Source organism: Physella acuta, unplaced genomic scaffold (assembly GCF_028476545.2).
Source record: "Physella acuta isolate Inbredline_101_S28 unplaced genomic scaffold, ASM2847654v3 ptg000027l, whole genome shotgun sequence".
Classification (NCBI taxonomy): domain Eukaryota; kingdom Metazoa; phylum Mollusca; class Gastropoda; family Physidae; genus Physella; species Physella acuta.
This window is the reverse complement of record NW_026731547.1, coordinates 25,904-48,113: the sequence shown is the minus strand read 5'-3', so window position 1 is coordinate 48,113 and position 22,210 is coordinate 25,904. Positions and strand designations below refer to the sequence as shown.

General features: G+C 33.0%; 1 protein-coding gene across 1 annotated transcript; it reads left to right on the top strand.

The window, feature by feature from the left end:
• The first annotated feature begins 10,674 nt into the window (after positions 1–10,674).
• On the top strand, positions 10,675–18,177 carry LOC131941090 (uncharacterized). The gene is made up of 12 exons (XM_059300088.1): positions 10,675–11,007; positions 11,081–11,374; positions 11,609–11,899; positions 14,229–14,537; positions 14,625–14,942; positions 15,215–15,250; positions 15,372–15,422; positions 16,078–16,227; positions 16,815–16,848; positions 16,997–17,064; positions 17,253–17,344; positions 17,672–18,177. Exons 1-12 carry the CDS (start codon positions 10,815–10,817, stop codon positions 17,843–17,845), a joined length of 2,010 nt encoding a protein of 669 aa, XP_059156071.1. The 5' UTR covers positions 10,675–10,814; the 3' UTR covers positions 17,846–18,177.
• The last annotated feature ends 4,033 nt before the right edge of the window (positions 18,178–22,210 follow it).

Here is a 22,210-nt window from a genome sequence, read left to right as displayed (position 1 = left end):
TATAGACTTCAAAATTTGTTTAGAATTCATACAATATTTTAAAACCAAAAACATTATTGTCTTAATTATTAAACGGGTGAATCCTTAAGGTGACGTAACATAACAACAGTTTTAACTTTCTTCCAAAAAATAATAATAAATCACTCTGTTTAATGCCGCCTGATATAGATCCTAAGGCCCCCCCCCCCTCGTCGCCCTCCTCCCACCCCTCTGCACGCAACTGAATGTTAACTTTGTTATACCAAGACAAGTAAGCCTACATATAGTCTCTTCCAGGCATCTCTTCGGGGGGGGGGGGGGGGCATGCCCCCCCGAAGAAAATCTACCGCCCCCCCCCCCCCGAAAATTTCAAGTGCCCCTCCCCCCTGGAGAAAAAAGTCTGGAAGAAACACTTTACATATACGACATTATACGACATCTACAACAAGAAAGTCAGGACTAGAGTTCATCAGGTCACTAACTGTCTACTATAGACATCCCGTCTGCTCACTAAAAGGACGTCTTCATGGGTCCGCATACAATAGGGTATCTCTTTACGTCGTGGGCTAATTCTCGACCGCCATCTCCAGTCAGCTCAGGTCAAATGCCAGGCGACCGTACCCTACACAAAGGGGAGGTGTGTGACACTATTTTTGTATCGAATTACGGCCTGTCCCAGTTCAGGTGGGACTCACCAACATCAACCGTGGCCTCAGTTATAACAATCAACAACGTCGGCATCCGACCATTTAGTTTTTCCCAATTGAATTCAGCAACAATTTATTTAAGTTTACAAACGAATTCAGATAACAATGACATTGCTGAAGCGCGGGGCCCCTTCAAGCGCGGGGCCTATGGCGACCGCCCCGTTCGCCACCCCCTAACGCCGGCTCTGGCTATACATACCATATATTTTAATAACGCAATATACACATGCATATATACATACACACACACACACATATATATATGTATATATATATATATATATATATATATATATATATATATATATATATATATACCTGTATATATATATATATATATAAATAGCGTATAGTACTAACTGGGAAAAGCAGAGTTTCGTTTCTGCTTAAAATTACACACTCCATTTTCGTTGTCACAACTTCAATTGTCAGCCCCTCTTCCCCGCCTTCTAACTACATGAACTATTTATAACATTTATTTTTTTTCTCTCACAAGACAATCAAACCCCTCACTGATTTGTCCAATCTAAGTAATTATTAGTTTCTATTGCCGTTACATGTCCTGACTAGTAGGTCTATGTTTATATAGGCTTCTATATAAAAATCATACTGTATTTAAAACATAGCATACATTTTTGTGATTTTTCTAATATAGTATCGCTTGATGAAACGCGCTTCGGGAAAAAAAACAACTTCATCCACCACCCCTCCCCCCACCTCGCTTATTAAAGCCAGGGTTGACCCAGTTTTTCTTCGCTGTCTACTGTAAAGTGATCTCAAGAGATAGCCAATCTGACGCATTGTTTTTAATTTGTTATAAATAAACGTTTATACAGTCGTCGGATTGGCTTTAGCCTTTAAAAATTTGGGAATATCAGCACTTGAGTTTCATGTTGTGAAGTGTTTTTATAAATTTAATTTCTGTACCCTATCAATGCAGCAGCAGCTTGTTAAAAATGTAAATATTTAACATCATGATTACAAGACCGTCACATAAAGTATGTTTAGCGAAAGTAGCACTTAAAATGTTGACAAACGAAGCACCATACTTCTGTTGTTATTGTGTTCTACTTTAGTCACTGACGTGTTTAAGTTTGGATGAATAACATGGGTTATTTCCCCTTCTTTATTTACTTCCTTTAAAACCGAAACTCAGCCAGCGAGCTAGTCACGTGGGTGACTGGCCGTGTCGCGGTGTGTTAGTTTCGTTCGCTGGTACAGATTACACAGTGAACTTTCGGTTTGCTGTATTGCGCTGTTGTGTTCTTTATAGTAAGGGATAGGCGTATACGTGAATGGATCAAGCTGAATGTAACGTTGGGCTTGTTTTATTGTAAACAGTAGTGTACTTTCAATGTGAATGACTGATGTGTATTAGTTTTCTAAAAAAAAGAAAATACGGATCTACAACTTTGCTAACGGTCACCTAGTCAATCACCTATAATGTTTGAACATACAATTTTAAACAGTGAATTGTGATCTCGAGCTATCATTAAAATAAATCCCCCGTTCTACCGCAGTCGTTTTCAAAGAAATCTTGAACTGACCATAAAACATCATGTGTTAAATATGACATTTAATTTACAAGTAAATTTTTGTGTAACGACGCACGACAAGTCCTGTGTTTTATAAATATGAACATCGCTATATTCAATAGCCACAAGTATAAATAATTATAATTCAACTAATTATAACATATCGCGAAATAAGATAGATCTTCTCTAGTATCACCTAGATCTAGATATCTAATGTGTGATACAAATTGACAAAATAAACCTGTTAAGTGCATGGAGTATTAACACGAGGTGAGTTCAGTTGTACGAATAAAACTTTAAGCATTTTAATTTATCTATCGTATTTTGAAATCTTCTCCCTCTTCTCTCTCCCTATCACTCTTTTCTCTTTATACTTTTTAAGCTAAGTCGATTGCCACTATCATTTATATCATGTACACTTTTACTTCCTCGTTTACAAAGTAAAGAGGAAGTGTTGAAATATTGAAAAAAATCGAAATGGAGTTTTAGACTAATCTCGACGATTTACTACTCCCTGAGATGAAATTATCAGCAATTTCCGCTAACCGGAAGTGGAACTTAATCAAATTTGGATTTTCGAACGCCTATAAATTAAGTATTGTTTCAGACAGATAAACGAAATTTCACATATCAGTAAAAGATCTGTTTGCCTTCTTTCAACTTTTGGGTAATTTCGGTTGATCAGAAGTAGTACTTCATGCTATTTCAGATTTCTCAAAAAACGCGTATGAATTTTTAAAGTGCTAATATTCCGCACTATTATACACACATTGTTGCTGTTTCACTAGGTGCGCAATTATTTTTTTCTACGAGATTCTATTCTATTTAAGTAATTAAAAATGGATTAAAATCGTGTCTATATCCCGAGTTGCCATCGCCCGTTGTGTTTTATTAAAATGCAAACAATCGTATTTTTAAAACTACTTAACAAAATAATTGCAATAAAAAAAAACACGTTGATCATTTAATTTTTGTTTACAAGACAATAATGTATTTTAGTTTATCTGTGTTAAGCTGCCACGCAATTATAGCATATATATTTGTTAACAAATTATGTAAAGGAAAGACGAAAACCCCTTTAAATATGTGACATTATGAGTAAAAAGTAGTCAACCTACACGCTTTTTAAAAAAATGTGTTTATTATCCCAATTAACCTATTTACCCATGCGGAATTTAAAAAAAAACATTTAATGTAGAATGGAAAATTTTAAATTCCAACACTGATACAATGTAGGCCTATTAACCGATTCTTTTTCATTAACTGGAATTTTTTTTTCCTTACTTTTCCTTTTAAATGAGCCGTATTTTATTTCAATAAGTAACTTACAAAAGCAATTTATTTAAAAACGTTATGAACCAATTTTCTAGGAACATAATTCCTATCCATATATTAATAACTGTAAGTGTTATATTTATGGGTCTGTTGGTTTTTCATTTATGCATTACTACACCGTATATCCGATTGTCATGACATTTCAGGAAAGTGGTGAGACTGTGTCTGTGAAAAAAACATTTTGTAAGAGTGATACCCTGACAAATTGCAATTTGGCGCCCATAGTTTTACAGCAATCTCTAGCACATGCGTTCTGTTGATTGAGTGTCCTGCATATCGAGTCAGTGATACTACCTTATTTAATGTTCAAACTACATCAAGAACATCCATCGGTGGTTGGGCGACCCGTAGCACCAAGAACCACGTGAATACTAATATGATACGGTCGTTTTAAAGAATGCAATACCAATAACTAGGGACACGATGGGCTAAATCTAATGAGTCGTATTAGCCGGCACGCAGTCGGTTGTGTAAAGCGGTGCGCACCGGACTTCCCGTGAGCACAATATTCCCTATGAGGAATTGGCTATTTAAGTTTAAAACAGTTCCATGGTTATGGTGTGCTACTATGAGCGTTGACTAAATTTAATCAGGCGCACGTCGCGTTTTCCTGTTGGTACTATGGCGTCAACATTCGTTTATAAAAACAAACTACCATAGAAACACTAGGACTACTACATTTAACGACTAAACTGAAGCCGGATTGCACATGGCGCCCCAGCAACATTGATAACTTTCTTTTAAAATGTTGCGTCATAAACTCAGATTTTCATTCACGTATTTAAAAACATTTTAAAAAAGAAATGTGTTATTCCCATTGGTATTATTCTTAAACTCACTTTAAGAAATTCGTTTCTTTTGATATTAATCACTATGTCAATTTTCACAATTATCTTATACATACGTATATTTATTTATTTATTTGAATTGTATTTTTCCAACACGATTATTTAAAGTGGAATTGTTTTAATATTTTAAATATAGTTTTATCGGTGCTAGGACTGCATTGGATCACCCTACTCTATGAATGGAAAAGCTGGTGATGTTTTTTATAGTACAACTGTCTCAATTTCACTTTAGTAAGTCAAATATATTTAGTTGTATATTCCATTAAATAAGGTATACATAAGTGTCGTTAATTCATTGTCAATGTTTGTTTTTATTTTTTAAATTATCACACAATTATTTAAACTTATTTTAGTCAATCTTGCTTGTTCCAGTGTCGTATTTACAAGCTAAATGCATTCAAGATAACTTTACGGAAATCAACGATGACTGTAATAAAAAAGGTATCGTTTTATATGCGGTTATTGTTTTGGTTTCTGTTACGGTCTGTTTGGTTAGTTATCGGTACGTACATTGTTATTATGCATATCGTAGTTTCGTAACTTTTTTACTCTGTGTTTACCGAGTGCTAATGTGTATCTGCGAGGCAGTTAAAAGAGCCTAAAACTAGGTAGTCCAAACTGAAATTAACTATTGATTGCAGACTTCTGGAGTGAGTATGTAATGAAAGAACTTTTAATTGTAAGCTCTATGCCACGAATGTTATGAAAATATCTCAATAAATAAAAAAGTTATGCGATTTTCAAAAACAAAATTTGGTAAAAAACTGATTTTCAAAAAGTGCCATTTTGGAGAACCCATATTTTCTAAACTAAATAGCATAGAAGTGTAGAAATTGGTAAAGTTACTGCAAAGTTTGTAATATATATGCCCATTTTTTTTTCAGTCATCTAAATTGAGTCTTTCTAAGGTAAAAAAATAATTAAATATGACAAAAATGCGTTTTGGTCACTTTTATTTTCATACAAAAAAAAATCAATTTTTTTTGCTTTGGACATAGAATAACTCTAAAACTATTGTGTTGGTAATATTAACAGGAAGAATGTGTTCATTATTTTCAAAAATCACATTAGTTAAAATATTATTTTTAAAAATGCCACAGTTATCTAGTTCTGGAGCAACAGAATCAAAATTTAATGTAGTAATGTAATGCAATCTAATAAAGACGTGATGTCTACAAGTGATGCAGCAGTTGATGCTACATTCAAACCTATCGGGTTGATAACTGCTTTGGGGGAATAGTTTTTAAAACGACAACTCCACATCTTTGTACGTCTTGTTTCTCTCAACCTTGATCTTGTAGAGCATCAAGAGTAAGCGATAAGTTTTGGGAACTGTAGGGGGTGGGGGGAGGGGGGCTTGGCCTTCTTCCCTTCCCTTGTAAGGAAAGTTCTTGATAGGCCACCATAAATTCACCAGCTATGGAATAAATAATTGATTTAGTGATTAATAAAATATAATTAAATTTACTACTAGCCTATTGTGTAGGCCTACTATTTGTCCAATGACAATAACTGAAAACATATGAAAAAGCATGAAAACACATTTTTGTTAAAAGTAATGTATACTTGATAGTATATTTTTAATAGTAATTCTACTGAATGAAATATTCGTTGCTTGTGCAACACTGGTTGAGATATCCAATAATGAAGGTGCCATACTGTGGTTCTCAGCATCCTATAGGACAACTTAACTGTCCTTCATTGTTACTATATGCATATAAAATAAATAAATAATGAGAAATACTACTAGTACTACTTACACTTACAACTAATATAACATTTAAAACTAAGTCACAACATGTACAATCTTAATAAATTGCACCACCATCTAAAAATTGATCTGGTACATTTATTACGGAGACTGGCGCAGACCATTTCACATTATTCAGCAGGAAATCAGAATCAGAGTGCACAACAGAAAATTAAAAAAATTAATCACATTAGTACTTAACATTTAGTCTTTTATTTTAAATAAATCGATAAAAATGTATTATTTTTATAATTATACATTTCTTTTGTGTTTCATTAATATTTTATAAGTATTTAACCTTCGTTCCCTGTAAATAATTGAGTTCGTCCACATAGTAACCAGGATTGTCTGGTGGCCATTTTGAATTTGTCGATTCATAATTTTGACGTGATAGTCCAGATAAACTGAAGTAATACGACCCTATCATTAATCCCATTCGATAGATTTTAAAGAATTAGTAAACACTAGCATCTAATAGTTAAGTGCATCCATATTTTAAGTCCCTAGAATGTCCTGAATTAAATAGCTTCACGTCTAAACACACCCTGTGTACAAGCATAGTTCACACGCTAAAAACCGTGGACTAGTAGCGTTCAATTTTACATTAATAACGTGTACTAATTAAACTAAACTGACATTCAAACTTAAAATTCTTTTATTAAAATGGAAATGAAACTTTAACAATGATACTTAGTACTTGTTTGAAGGCTCTAGCAAGGGTAAAATCCGTTTAGCATCATCGGTCGTCAACATTTAAAACCGTTGGGCGAGCTACTCACTCGGGGCTGAAAATTGACTCGAGGGTTATATGTTTATTGAGGGCACGGCTTCGCGACCGTAAATCAGAAATACTTGAATTTACAACAAAAAGTAGTTATAAGAGTGAAGTTTACATCGGTGTAAAAATTGAAACAGAATTAGTTTATTTTCGTGTATATATCGTCATTTAAAGTTTAAAAACTGATTTTTTAAAATGAAATAAGCAAGTTATTTTTTCAATTTATACATCAAACAATAGACTAGAATTCGCTCTTTAAAATGACATTACGATTATGCTTCTACGATGCTTCGTGGCGAAGCCGCAACCAAATGAAACAGTGTGGGTTCGATCAGTACTCGCAAAACGGTGAAATTTGTTGACGTAACTGATACTTTTCTAACAAATATAAAACACATTCAAACATGTGTTACAGATATAAAAATACCAGATTACGACAAATAAAGACTTAAACTTTATTGAGATATAATTTTTATTCTTTTAGGACAACCAGAAGTAGTGATTTCTTTTTTTTAAAACAGCAAAAACTTACCCTAAAACGCACTTTTTCGCCAGTTTGGACTACCTACTGAAACAAGGCGTGCCGTCTAAGCTGTCTATAATAATAAAATACCAATGGTTATTAACACGGAGAAATGTGTTTAAGTAATGTAACATCGTGGCAGCGATTTGAATACATTACTAAAAACTGTGTAATAGTTGTGAAGTAATGCTAAATACTGGGTGAAGGCGAACTAACTGCTATACTGTAAGAAAAGAAAACAATCTGATCAAGAAAACTGAAAGAAAGACTCAAAACAGACTACAAGTTCATCCGCCTCATGCATTTACGGAAACAGATGGGTTACCGGTGTAGATTGTTTAAACAAATGTGGTAAACTACTACTTCTTAGTAGGTTTAAATGAAGAGAAGGAAATGAGCCATGCCAAGCGGTGTTTCTAAATTTGTTGGACTCAGATGGGTTTAAAGGTGTATAATGATCTGAACTTGCCAGTGATAAGCAAGATTAGTGACATATTGAAAAACTTTGACGAACATTTTAGGGTTAAAACCCACGAAACTTTTGAAAGGTTCAAATTCAACAAAAGAAATAAGGCTAATGAAACGATAGAGGAGTATGTAAACAATGGTCAAGACGTGTAATTTCTGTGAACGTATGGAAGACTCACTATTAGGAGACAAATTAGTGTTGAGTATCAAGGATGCTGACACTAGGAAATTGTTACTGGGACAAGAACAATAAACATTGAAAACGTGCATAGAGTTATGTTAGATAGCAGAAGAAACCGATAAACGATGAAAATTTTGAGTGAGGCGGAAAAGAGAAAATTGGAGTTAAAAGAATCTTTTGCAGTGTCATATAAAGGAAACAATAATCAATCAACTCCCTGTTGTAGATACTGCGGAAAAAAGCACACATCTATTAAAGAACAGTTTTCGGCATAGTTGAAATTTTAAGAATCGTGGCAAACTATATCATTTCGCCATGAAGTGCGTAATGAAGCCAGTAAAGCAAGTGAGTGAGAAAAATAAAGATTGTTGATCTTTGTAATCGAAATAAAGTTTAGTTCCGCGTTCGTTATGGGGGAACTGTGAATATACTTCCAAAATAGTATATTATGTATACACAGAAGAATAAGTTCAAAAGTAAGCTAACAATAAATGATGGGAAAACAATTCAAACTAACGGAAAGGCAAGACTGATGATAAAAATCATGTAACGGAAAGAAGTACATGATCGATGTAGTGACTGTGAACTATATAAATCTAGCTCTCATTTTAGGTTCGCACAAGTAAACGCCAATAGGTAAATGAGAGGAGGGGGTGACACCAAATGCAACTGTATAAATCTTTAAGCCTAAGTAAGACTATATATATATATATATATATATATATATATATATATATATATATATATATATACACATACACATAAAAATGCACATCCACATGTACATGTACATGTACATACACGCATATAAGTATACGTATACATATGCACACACAAATACACACACATGTAAATAGACGTAAAGGTAGACGTACCCGTACACGTGCACATGCATATACATATAGATATCATATTTATATATACCATATAAGGTAGGGGGTGGGTCAGTCCATGAGGTGCCATACCAATGGCGACACCAATGGGTGTGTTACTTATTTGGACAGAATCATGACAATCAAACCAACTGTATTTAATTATGATGTTTAAAACTGCATTTGATACAAAAGACAGTATGAGGCGTTTTTATTATCAATATTTAAATGTACTTTAATACAATAAGCATATGCTAATATTCAACTTCGTCCGTCGCTTATGGACTAGTTACGTAATACATATGAAAATATGTAGAACATGTATGGTTCAAATAAATACAAAATCATGCAATATAATTCCATACTCAATATTTATAGTCCCGATGACTTACAAATAGGTTAATGAAATGTGTAAGATTCATTATTTAAGTAAAATTCTCTTGAATTAAAAAACAAAAATAATTGTATGTATTCGATTGTCGCCAATACACGCTAAGCAGCTGCATTGTAACATTTATTGTTTAATTTTTTTACAATTCTAGCTTTACTATTTGCAAATTGTCTATCAGTCTTTAGTACTTTATGTTTAGCACATTCGTTTTCGATCGCAAGAAGTTAAAGAAAACCAACGCCATTAGTCGGGTCTTGTGAGACAGTGAATCTAGGATACATCTTTATTATTTTCAATTTTGAGAGCTCTTTACTTCTCATCATCAATTTGCTGTTCTGCTTTTCATCTCTGAAACACGCAACATATGCGATATGGACGGAATAGCCCTCATACCTCTGGATTTTAAATATATAGTGCACAAACAGCAGGTATACCAAGATTGTATCTTTAAATTCACTACCACCTTTTACGAACATTTAAGCTCAGAGCGGAGAAGTTGTTGCAGTGTATGTTACACAGGACGCCCAGTTCCATCTTCTCCAAATGGACCACTAGGGCGACATGTTCAATAAAATAAATTATGCTCTTTAAATACGCAGATGTGATAGTGGCATGGAAATTTTTGACAGTGGCAAAGAAGTGCTCGATCAGTAGGAAAAGATCGTTCCTACGTAAATAAATCACAATCGTAGGCATATTTTGAATCAGCAGCATCACTCATCACCATGCACTTCAATCGTTGGAGCTGATAATGATTCCGATTCTTGCTAAAAACTATAAAATGGAAAACCAAATAAATATATCGAGTCTCCAGATTTTCGATGCATTTTCTAGGGTAGGGGCAGTTTGGCGATCGCCCCGGACGCTGACACCAGAGAGCGCTAAACTGGGTAGAAATTATGTAAAAGCTCATTCTAAGCTGTATTACTGCATTGTACTTAGAATTAAGAATAGGGGTAGCTAATGGTCTACATTGACATATTTAACTGTTTTTTAATTAATTGTGTGACACATAGATATAAATTGTTAACACGAAATGTGAAGTGACTAGCAAAAAGAGCCCCCAACCGTTTAAATGGGGGATTTGACTCTTTTTTTTTTTCGACAACGTGAATACCTATATATAGGCCCTACACATAATGGCTGTGTGCACAATGTATAGTTTGCCACTGACGACGGAATGGGACGCTACGGACAAGAGGCAGGGGGTAGAAAATGGCCAACTCTTTATAATACAAACCTAAAATCCCTTAAACGCTTGTATTCGTGCATATTTAAATGTTTAAATTGCTGCAAAATATAAAATACTAAAAACTTGCTTTTAATAGGATCTCCAAGTTTGTGTATAGGAACACTGCAGAGTATCCGAATCACATCAACAGTTAACGGCACTGGCTCTGGCACTCTCGTTGTCTGTGGTACAAATCTGACAGAACATTTAACTATCATGGCTGGAAACGATGAAATATTTCCTTCGTCAACCGGGAGATATGAGGTGACTGTTAGTGAGAGTGGGTATCACAGTACAGTCAACATTACAGTACATAACCTGACAGAACGGGATCAGGGCGTCATACCACTTTTCTTCTTTACCTGCTGCAAAAGGCGTGTTCACAGTCTGATATGGGTGGATTTAAGAGGTATTTCATTCAATAAAATGTCGTATTTACATACATGATTTTATGTACACTTACCTTATGATACTTTTTTTAGGTAAAGCAGACCTAGTGAATTTCAGTTATCAGGTTACAAACGAAAATACAGAACATTTTCTACAGTTGCGATGTGAGGCAACTGGATATCCAAGATCTTTAACAATCAAAGTTCATGGTGAAAAAAATGTTGTTGCACATAAATTATTCAACACAAGGAACTATCAGCCAACTATGGAGTTAAAAACACAGATTACTGAACAATTGTGTTCACTTCATAAGAGTTATGTTTGTGAAGTGACTGACTTTGAAGGAAATATAAGAACACGTATATTACACTTATCAGACCCAACATGTAAGTTGTTTTTGTTATTACATATAACTACATTATTATATATAAAAATAATAATAATATTTAACAAGTGTATGTTTCATGGAGTTAATAAATGTTATTAAATGTAACGCATGTAAAATTACTGATAATACTATTTCATCGTGATGTTATTTGTACGTTTGAAAGTAGGCCTAAAAGATGATTTTAAATGTATATATGTATTTAGAATGATCTTAAAAACGTTTTTGTTGCCAGGCCCCCTTCGTCTTCTTGATCTCGAATCCAACAACAGCGTAATTAACACAAACGTTAACGACACAGCCATCTTTAAATTTAACGTCATTTCTTCTGCTAACCTCACTGTGATTAATGACTCGAGCATAGCAGACGTCAACATCACTAAATGTGTGTCGAATAATTGCTTTAACGTCACCATTTCATGGACCTCCATTCAAGAATTAGACTTCAAGAGCAATACTATAATCCTAGCAGCAGCAAAACATAGTTTACATTATCTGAAAGTCTTCTTTTCATTCAAATTGAAAGGTGCGTTTTTAACACTGTAGGCCCTATTTTAAAATGTAAATGACTTGAAGAAAAGTTTATCAGTCTGATTTTATTTGCTAAGAATTGTATAATATTAATCTAATGGCATTATTATATTTAAATATATATGAATAAATTCGCTACAGACAATTTGTAACAATTATTGAAGTTAAAAATATATTAAAACGTACATCGAAGCGTTTAAAAAATAGTGCTAAACATTGTTTTAAAAATTACAGACAATTGGTTTTGATAAATTGGTAAAATTCTGGGTATATATTTCAACTGTCTGTGTTCTGTATGACACTATATTATATAACTCTCATCAGTATTGCATTAAGTGATTCAGGTTAAATAAAGGTATTAGAAGATAATTACAATAATTTGTATTTTTTTTTCGAAGCCGATTAATTTGCAAACTGATAATATTATAGTATTATTGAAATACGTTAATGGGAAATCGGTGCAATTTTAAAACTTTTTAAATATATGGTTACTTTTGTTGACGAACAATAACACGTTTGGTTCTATTAAAAAAAAACTAAACATGGTGCATTTCCCTTGATGAATCTTTTTTTTGGCTAACTAAATAGAATAAACCATGAGTGATCTTACCTACACTTTCTTGAATATTTTTATATAACACTACGGAGGTTGACAACTGGGGATACAGACATGATTTTCAATCAATTTTTAATAACTGCAACTTTTAAAAATAGAATTGAATCTCGTAGAAAAAAAATTGCGCACGAAATGAACAGCAAACAATGTGTATATAATATTGCGGAAGATTAGTGCCTTATAAAGAAAAACGTAACTATCTTTAAAAAGTTAATTTATCATCTAATTAAGTGACAACCCAATTTCTTCGAGCCCTTGCCTTTCATGAAAAGTATGAAAGTACTTGGTCTTGTTGAAATGTTCGAAATTGTGTTCACTATTTTCTAACCGTGTCGGGCGATACACAGAAGAATCGAGTAAAATATAAATTCGTACATGTTTTTTTTTTTGAGAAATCGGAAATAACGTAAAGTACTTCTTTAAAATTTGACAGAATATCGACACGACCAAGTTGACAAGAATCATTTTATCTTTATGATGAAAATCACACAATTAGTGTTAAAAAATGTTTTAACCATTCAGAAATTTAATATTTCTTTTGTTTAACGCTACATTTCCATTTACTTTCATCAAGCCTAAAATGTAACCCAATGTTTCACTTTCGAAAGACAGACATTAATTGGATGTATAGGAACTCCTTGGTCGATTTTCTGAAAGCCCCACATATCATAGTTATTAGTTTAGAAAACACACATAAATACAGACAAAATTAAAGGGTCGTAAAAAACGACGAGATTTGTGAAAATCTCAATTTCGATTTTTTTAGTGCACGATTATAACACTTACCTTTTATATTTTGTTATTAAGAAAGTAACACATATGAACACTATTGAAGATTTTTACTCTCAAGTATGCAGAGAATAGAGGTAGTATTGTAATCGTTCACAAAAATCACTTGAAATTTTGAGAGGTTTTAGTTTTACACCTCAGTACTGCATCAAATACGAAGTATAAGGGACTTACTTTTATCGGATAAATATTCTAAATTTTATGCTTCAACTAGTCGGAAAAACTGGACTTTGCAATTATGTCTCTATGTCTGTATGTATTTGTGTATGTGAACACAATAACTTGAGTACTGTTATAGCTAGGACAATAACATTCGAAATATAAGCATTACATCAAATGTGTAGTTTTGTAACATCTTTTCAGAAATTTCCGTTAAAAGGACATGAAGTTCATTCTACTTGCGGTTTTTCAAAAGACTAGATTACTGTTTTCGACAAAACGACAAAATTTCGCATATAAGTAAAATAATTAAAATATCTAATTCTCTGTCTCTACAATGTTTTTGAGCAATTTCCGGTCACCGGAAGTAGTGCTTCACGCTATTTCCGATTTCTCAAAAAAAACGCATATAATTTTATAAAGTAATAATGTTCCGCAGTATTATACACGCATTGTTTGCTGTTCACTTGAGGCGGAATGTTTTTTCTACGAGATAACGTTACATTTTAAAAAGTTTAAGTAATTAAATATTGATTAAAGATCATGCCAGTTTCCGGTGTCGCCATCCCCCGTAGTGTTTTTAAGTATTTTCGATAAAATTTAGGAGTGATCACTCCCACTTTATTTATAAGATATTTTAGTTAAGACACTTTCAGCAAGGAAAGATCTAACACCTTTTTATGTAATGCAATATATATCATCATTCCCTACCATCCACAAGCGGTTATCAGTGTATAATTCACTTTGTTTTTCATTTCAGACCTTCCACAGCTTTGCTATAATTTGGATCCTAACCCTATCTACACAATCTACACCCGACCCAGCGCGAACCTGACTGTCAACTTTTGTCTGAAGTCTGGTGTAGACATACAACATCAACACAAGATGGAGGTTTATGTGGACAACCAACGTCTGTCAGACAAAGATATACAAGTAACAAAGTATAACAGCAGATATCAGTATGGACTGGACATTGTCTTCCACAATCAAACTATTGAAACAACGTTACCAATAGAAATAAGAGTGTATAACCTTACGCTCAAGTGTAAAGTAAACATTATTGCTACAGGTAGACTACGTTCTTCTATGTTAAGTAACACTAAACAATATGTGTCCAAAATGTGTCACTGACATAAACATTCCATATATTTTCTAGAGTCTTGTAACAACGAGATCAGAAATAGGCCAATCCAAGCCAGATTTGACCAACCACTGACCATACAGTTTTGTGTTGTCTCAAGCTCTCCACTACACGACTATATCGGGATAAACGGTCACGTGATCAAACTCAACACGTCACACGTCTCTAGTCTCAACAGGTATGTTGGTGTAAGGAGATCAGGAGATGACACCTACAATGTTACTATTCAACTTAGCCCGGCTGATGTAGATGGTGTACAGGTCTTCGAAGTATTGGTGAAAAATGTAGAGAGGGAAGCTATGCCTTTTACGTTTCGGGTTACATTGCTGAGAGGTTAGTAAATAATATACAAATATTCTAAATGTGATTCTCAATGTCCATTGTAAAAACGCTTGTTAAAATATATGAAAAAGCAAAACTTAAATGTATTAACAATTTTAAAAAAATAAATTTAAAAAAATAGTTTATTGTATTAACAAACATTTGAAATAATGTTTTAATTTTTTTAAACAATATAAAGTCCAAAAGCGGACATTTAGAACGTTTGATTAGAAAACCTAATTTGTAAATTTATTTTAAACCGTCCTTTCTTTTCTTTTGCCCAGAAAACAAAACAAGTATTGGACCGACACATACGTCAAGTAGGCGATTTTTAAATTTACAAATAGAGTTTAATAGCTGCAATGTCTCGTTGATATTTTTAAATAAAAACTTATATCAAACCTACTGTTGTTGAATTGCATGCGAAATTTTTTTTTTTAGTACCTTCGGCTACCACATCAAGTTTATCAGACCCAGATAATTCAACTCCAGGTTCGAATTTTTTTTTAAAAGAGTGGCTTTAAATCAGAGGTGGACTGTCTGTGTGCAATAGGCCCGGTACATTTTAAAATGGTTTCCCTCAGCCCTAGGTTGAAGTTTTTGCATTTTTATTCATGAAATCTTTAAATGTCTGGCTAAGTATGAAGGAATAGAAATTGTAAAATAGAGAAATACCAACACATTATTTAAAATAAAAATCAAATCACCATTATGACTATTACACAACCGTAATATAAGCGGGCTATTCCACCACTGCTTTAAAAAAATTATACTGTAAATTGTATATATTGTTTTTTACTAAATGGATTATGTAAATTTTTCGACATTCTTTTTGGTTTGAAAGTAAGAATTTCCCTAAGGTTACAAATGTATTCGGTAAAAGACAAAGCGAGATGTAAAAGGTTAACATACTTTGTACTGGTCCAAGTTAATGTAATTGGTTGCCTAGAGAGCTTACACATTGTGTCTTATACTTTGCCTAACTTTAACCATAACATGCACTTGTTGATGTTTTGTACACGCAAACATGGTTTTAAACGTATACCGGAATGCTAATCAGCCAAACTACTTCTGTAATACATAGTGAACATTTAAAAATAAATAATTCTTATGTGAACACGTGTTACATCATTATATCTTCTTACAGGTCCCACCTCATCTGATAAAGGGACCACATCACCTCAAAGTATCAAGACGACTAGCTCTGGTGTCACTGTCTTTCTAATCATCGGTGCTGCAGCTGCTGTGGTCTTAACTACCATAATTATTATCGTCGTCGTAGTTTGTAGAAAGAAAGGTATTATTTATTGGATATTTTTATATAAAAATTGTATCTTATCGTTATAATGTCGTATAAAATATTTCATTTAAACATATATTTTAAATTACCATAATTATTGACGTCATCCTAATTCATAGAAAGATCTTTTTAAAGATTATTTCGTTATGCTGTTGTATGTTTTCGTTACAACGTTATATTTTAGAGTTGGCTTCAACATAGATTTTAAATTTCTACTGTTATATAATATCTATGTACCGCCGTTTTTAAGATATAACCTTTATGTAGCTTCTAAAATATAAAAGTAAAGTAAGTAAAGTTTCCCTTTCAAACCTGACGGTCTATGGGGTAAGTGAAGTAGAGCACTTGTTTCTGTGACCTCGGCATATGAAGAGATAGTGTGGTCAGCACTATTCCCACCCGCCTTTACTTTCCCTAACGCGAGTTAAGTACCCATCAGAGTTGGGTGGACTCAGGGACGGTCTGTTGACTTGACCCGGATTTGAACTCGAGACTTTCTGGTTAGCAGTCCAGCTAAAGTATAAGCAAAATTAAAGAATTAGATTGTTATCGACCTAAAATAATATTCTTTTTTCCTTGTCTAGTGAAAAAGTTTCTAGAGTCTAATTTTTCATCGTTGTAAGTATTTATTTTATCTTTGTACACTTCAATACAACATCAGAACTCATGCATCCAATAAACTAAATTCATCTCTCCAGAAACCAATTTTTTTTTACAATTAATTAAGAAACAATTTATATATAATACGGTATTAATTTTACTTCAGACAACAGCAGACCAATTTAATACGAAGCAACAACGATTATTCTGTTCAAACCTTCGATGCTAAGACAGGTTTGTTAATTCAATGGTTGCAAATTTTAAATAAGGCACACATAGTTATGCATGTCACTTTAATAACTTAATTTATGTACATACCAAAAGACGTTTGAACATTTTTGATCGATATTGATAAAATATCTACTTTTTGAAGTCTTACTTTATATGTAAAGACCTTATTATTTAAAAAAAATTAACTACAGGACAACTCAAGAACGATTGTTCCAAGTTTTTGATTGATAGACCAGCAACATTACAGTCTTCAGATCTTGAGGAAAACAATATATACATAAATGTAAGCCGGACTGCATTCTATTTCTGCTCTTATATATATATATATATATATATATATATATATATATATATATATATATATATATATATATATATATATATATATATTTATTTTTTTATATATACATATTTATATATACATACATATATATATATATATATATATATATATATATATATATATATATATATATATATATATAGGATATATATATATATATATATACAAATATATATATATATATATATATATATATATACATAATGAAATTTACATGTTGTTTGTTATCTGTATGTCTCTACCACAACTTAACTTGTATGTCTGCAGGCGCCTGAGCGATCATTAAACTCTAAAGGTCTGAACTACATCACTATAGACCACACCAACTCACGTGACAGCTTGTCCACCAACAGATCGAGTCACAGTCAGGATCACGTGATCTACGTCAAACTGGACTTTCAGAAAATGGCGAAGAAAGAAAAAAAGAAATCCAAACACTAACGGAGATAGGAGATAAAGAGATTGTTGCCATTCATAGGAAGAGATAGACAATTAAAAAAAATAGTATACAAAGGGAGAGCAATTCAGAGTAGGATAGAGATGGTCAGAGAGAAAAGTAGGGAATAGTGAGAAAGGCAGAGAGATAGGAGAGAGAAAGCGAGAAATATAATGGAGAGAGACATGCTGATGGATAGAGAGAAAGAGAAGGATGAGAGAGGGAGTAATATGCCTGAATGTAGAACACAAGAAAGTGGATATGAAGTCAATTTCAAATTTGATACAAAGATATTATTTTCAGCCGTAATCAATGCTTGTTCCGCTTGATAGCTTGGTGCACGCAATATTTAAAGTGAAGTGTGTTTTATGTAGCCTCGTTCACAGTTATTCCTTTCATCTCTCCGGGAAGCCCCCCCCCCCGTCCCCGTATCTACATCTCTTAGATCATCCAGTGACACCCCCCCCCCCCCCACTGAATTCCCCTCCCCCTCCCTGGTACCTTCAAGTGCCTCCCCACCTAAGAAGTCTCAAGAGCCCCCGGAGAAAATATCTGAAAGAAACTCTAGTCCCAATGTAAATGTTATTGTATATGAATGTATGTATAGAGCAACGTTTCAAAGTTGTGGTGGGGCTAGTTAGGTTCAAATTCTTGATTCTGAACCTTTCAGTCAAAACATCAATTGCTTTGTAAAATTATATTTTTCCGTATGTATAACTTTTGTATCGGTTTTTCCAAGCATCAAACTTATTTGATCTATATTTTACAAATTGTATCCAAACTGTAATGGACCAACGGGTAATTTGCCATTTACATTTGTCTACTAGTAAAACATGTATCCTGCAAAAAAAAGTCAGAAGTTTTCAGTTGTTTGAGTCATATGTTAGGGTGAGTTTGTGTGTAGACATGTCCAGTAAACTGTGTACATAGATGTTTCTTTAGATCTAAGACCAAGACGAGTGTTTGATATGTTGTGCACTGCGCGATATGAATTTATCTCACACATTATCTAAGTCTCTTGTACGAGGAATATTTTTCCAATTCATTATGTTAATTGTAAATAAACTTGATGTACATTATTTTAAAACCTGCCAATTGTATTGTAAATACAAAGAAAATAAAAAAAATAAATGTATTTTTATAAAAATTCTAATGAAATTTTATTTTTTGTCAAGCTTAGTGGCAATCAAAACACTGATTATTAAAACAAATTTGATATAATAGTGCTGAGTATAGTTAAGCTAAAGTCTAATCTAAATCATCAACTCATCAAGAAAAAAAATGATACACTAGTGCTGGGCCTACAGACTAATCTTAATTTCAGTTATCGAATAGTTTTAATATCAGTCCTTTACCGATTCCGTTATCAATCACAATTCAACGAGTAAAGTCTTAATTTAATCAAGTTAAATGTGTAATTAGTGTGGCTTATATCGTTAGGCATTCGACTGCTATCCTTGAAGTCTGTTGTTCGGGTCCAGGCCACGAGTCCGTAAGCTGTCCCTAAGTCCACCCATCTAGTGCGTGCTTAGGCTACCGGACTAAAGTTAGGGAAAGTAAAAGCGTCTAGGCATAGTGCTGGCCACATTATCCCTTCATAATATGTGGTACTTTAAAACAGATTAACTCTACTTCCCCTGCCACCTGGACCCTCCAATTCCAAAAGTTTCTTTATTTTTATTTTTTCAACTTGGTTAGATTTGGCATAGTAGCTGTAAAAGGTAAGCCCACACACTATTATTTATAACTCGACCTTTATTAATCACGTTAATCTTATAATTGCGAAAAACACAAGTGTATCTAAAAAGGGAAGTAAAAAATTCAGTTTACGACTGGAAAACCGTTTAGCCGATCCCATCAACCAAACAGAAACCGGGAAAAAAGAGTGCTTTGTAGCCCAACCTTTAAGTTAATGATAGGAAATCCCTGTTAGTTATCTATATATAATGAATAATGATGGCTATGTATTAGCTTTGTAAAAGCAAGACAATAACGTCGATATTCTTAAATTATCTAAAAGCAATTCATTAACATAAAATAGTGTTTTAAAATATCCTAAATATAGTCGTGGCTGCTTGACATGCTACTTGCATCATGGTTGTGATTCATGTAAGTGAACAGTAGCGTGGGCCTACTTTATTCATGGGATTTCTAGAGCAGTTTCAAGTGACGTTTGAAAATTCGAAATAATATCCTCCTAAATGTAATCATTACCAGACAGCAATTTAGTAATATAATCTCAACGATGATTCCTGTTAAATTTTATAAAATGAGCTAAGTATTCACAATATGTTCGATGGTTTAACACAAAGATGAAATTTCTTCCTTTTTTGTGTGTGTCTATTACACAATAAATTAACGTGCTATTTTTGTTTTTAGCAGGCAACACTCGCCGTTTACTATGATTCATCGAATGCCTGTTTATATACAAAATTGGACGTATATACCTGATTAGTTGAGTTGTTAACCTTAAATACATCAACGCCGAACATCACTGTAATAAAGAGATGTAGATAATAAAAGCTAAGTTATGAATGAAACAACACTAAAATTGTTTGAATATCATTGTTTGCTTCCCCTATATTGTAACGTTTATTTATTAGTTCATCCAAATAAGTGTTGATAATTCGCATGCATTTAGTATGTTATTTGATGAATATTTTAGCCACAATAGAAAAATTATAATACAGACTTAATGGTTTGTTAGTTATGCAGTTAAATTTGAAACAAAATATATATAATAATATAAATTATGAATACGGAACAAGTTTTACAGTGGTTTATGTTGTTATGAAAGCAAATATACAATATTTTATAGTAGCAAAAGATTTCTAGAAAGCATCTTAAACATTACAAGTCATTTCAAACTTTATGTGAACTGAAATAAAACACAAACAATACTTTTTATTAATAAACAAAGAATATATAAAAAAATAAAGATTTGTTGTGATTTTTAAAAATATTGGCCTCTACCGTTGTGAATTTATTCACAGTCATTTAATTAACTGCAGTTATGGATATATGACGATATTTTTTTTTAAAATTTGCAAGGTGTTATGACTGAGTCTATTATTAATGCTAGTTGGTTATCTACCCATCCCCCCCCCCGTCCCACACCTGGGAGTAGCAAACTGACATTTCATAACATTTCTGTGGATAAGCGAAAACTGCTCATATTTTTTTTCAAAGCAGCTAATAAAAGATTCACATTTTGATCAAGAAGCAAAACCGTCTAACATAAAAACCGATTAGTAAAATTTTGTTAGTGCAGATTTTTCTGAGACATATTGTGTACATGAAGTAGGATTTTCCATATTTCGGACTACTCCATTGTCAGTAGTGACGTATCAGAAATAAAGAATATACTTTTCCGGCATTGAAGTTCGTATCAGTGACAAGTGCGAATGATTAAATCGTCGTTGTTTAAAGTCTAATGGCATCTGAACTGTTATAATATGAAATGTTCCTCCATCCCTGATCATGTAAATTATTCTTTTACCCCTAATGTTGATGGGGGTCGTCCATAAATGACGTCAAACTCGTAGGGGGAGGTTCCGTAATTTTGTGACGGTGTGTGATGAGAGAGAAAGGGGTTTGGGGGTTCAGATGGTCACATTTTTTGCATTATAAAAAAGCAATGTTAAAAAACTAATTTTAGACGTTATTTCGCGTTTTGGAAAACTGTTTTAATAAATCGTAATAGGAATTGATTAAAATACTCTATTTAGACAGAGTTCAGACAAGATTTTTTAAAAATATCGATGTTTTAAAAAAAAAATTCAAATGCAATTTTGAGGGGGAGTTGTAGGCTGAGGTGGGACGTCATTTTAGGGGGGTCTGGCTTTTTGTGACGACGTGTGACGGAGGGGAAAGGTGGAGGGGAGGTAAAAATCGTAACAAAAAGCGTGACGTCATTTATGGATGACCCCATGTGAAGTATCCTTACACCCAAGATATTAAAATTAAGTGTTCATGTGTCGATGTCATCCCATCGCAGTTCCAGATGTCCAAGCCGACGAATTTAGATTAAGAAATGTTAAGCTCTAATATGTTCTAATAATAATAAAAAGCGTTGTTCCTCCTCTGTAAGTCGTATGCCAAAGTCCAGCAGTCAGTTCAGTATATATTTCTTTAGTTTAGGTACATTAGCTGCATTTGTTAGAAGTTAGCAATAAGGGATTGTTTGTTGAATTTTGATTATATTTAATTTTGTTTTGTGCTAGCGATAGGTTGTTTACATTTAATCAATGCACTTTAAAATCATTTCTGTCTTTATTTATTCTATGGGCCTGTTAAAGCTTATATAATATTTATAACTAACATAACTTTTATAACCTGATTTTTTTTTTTAAAATCTACTATTATTAACC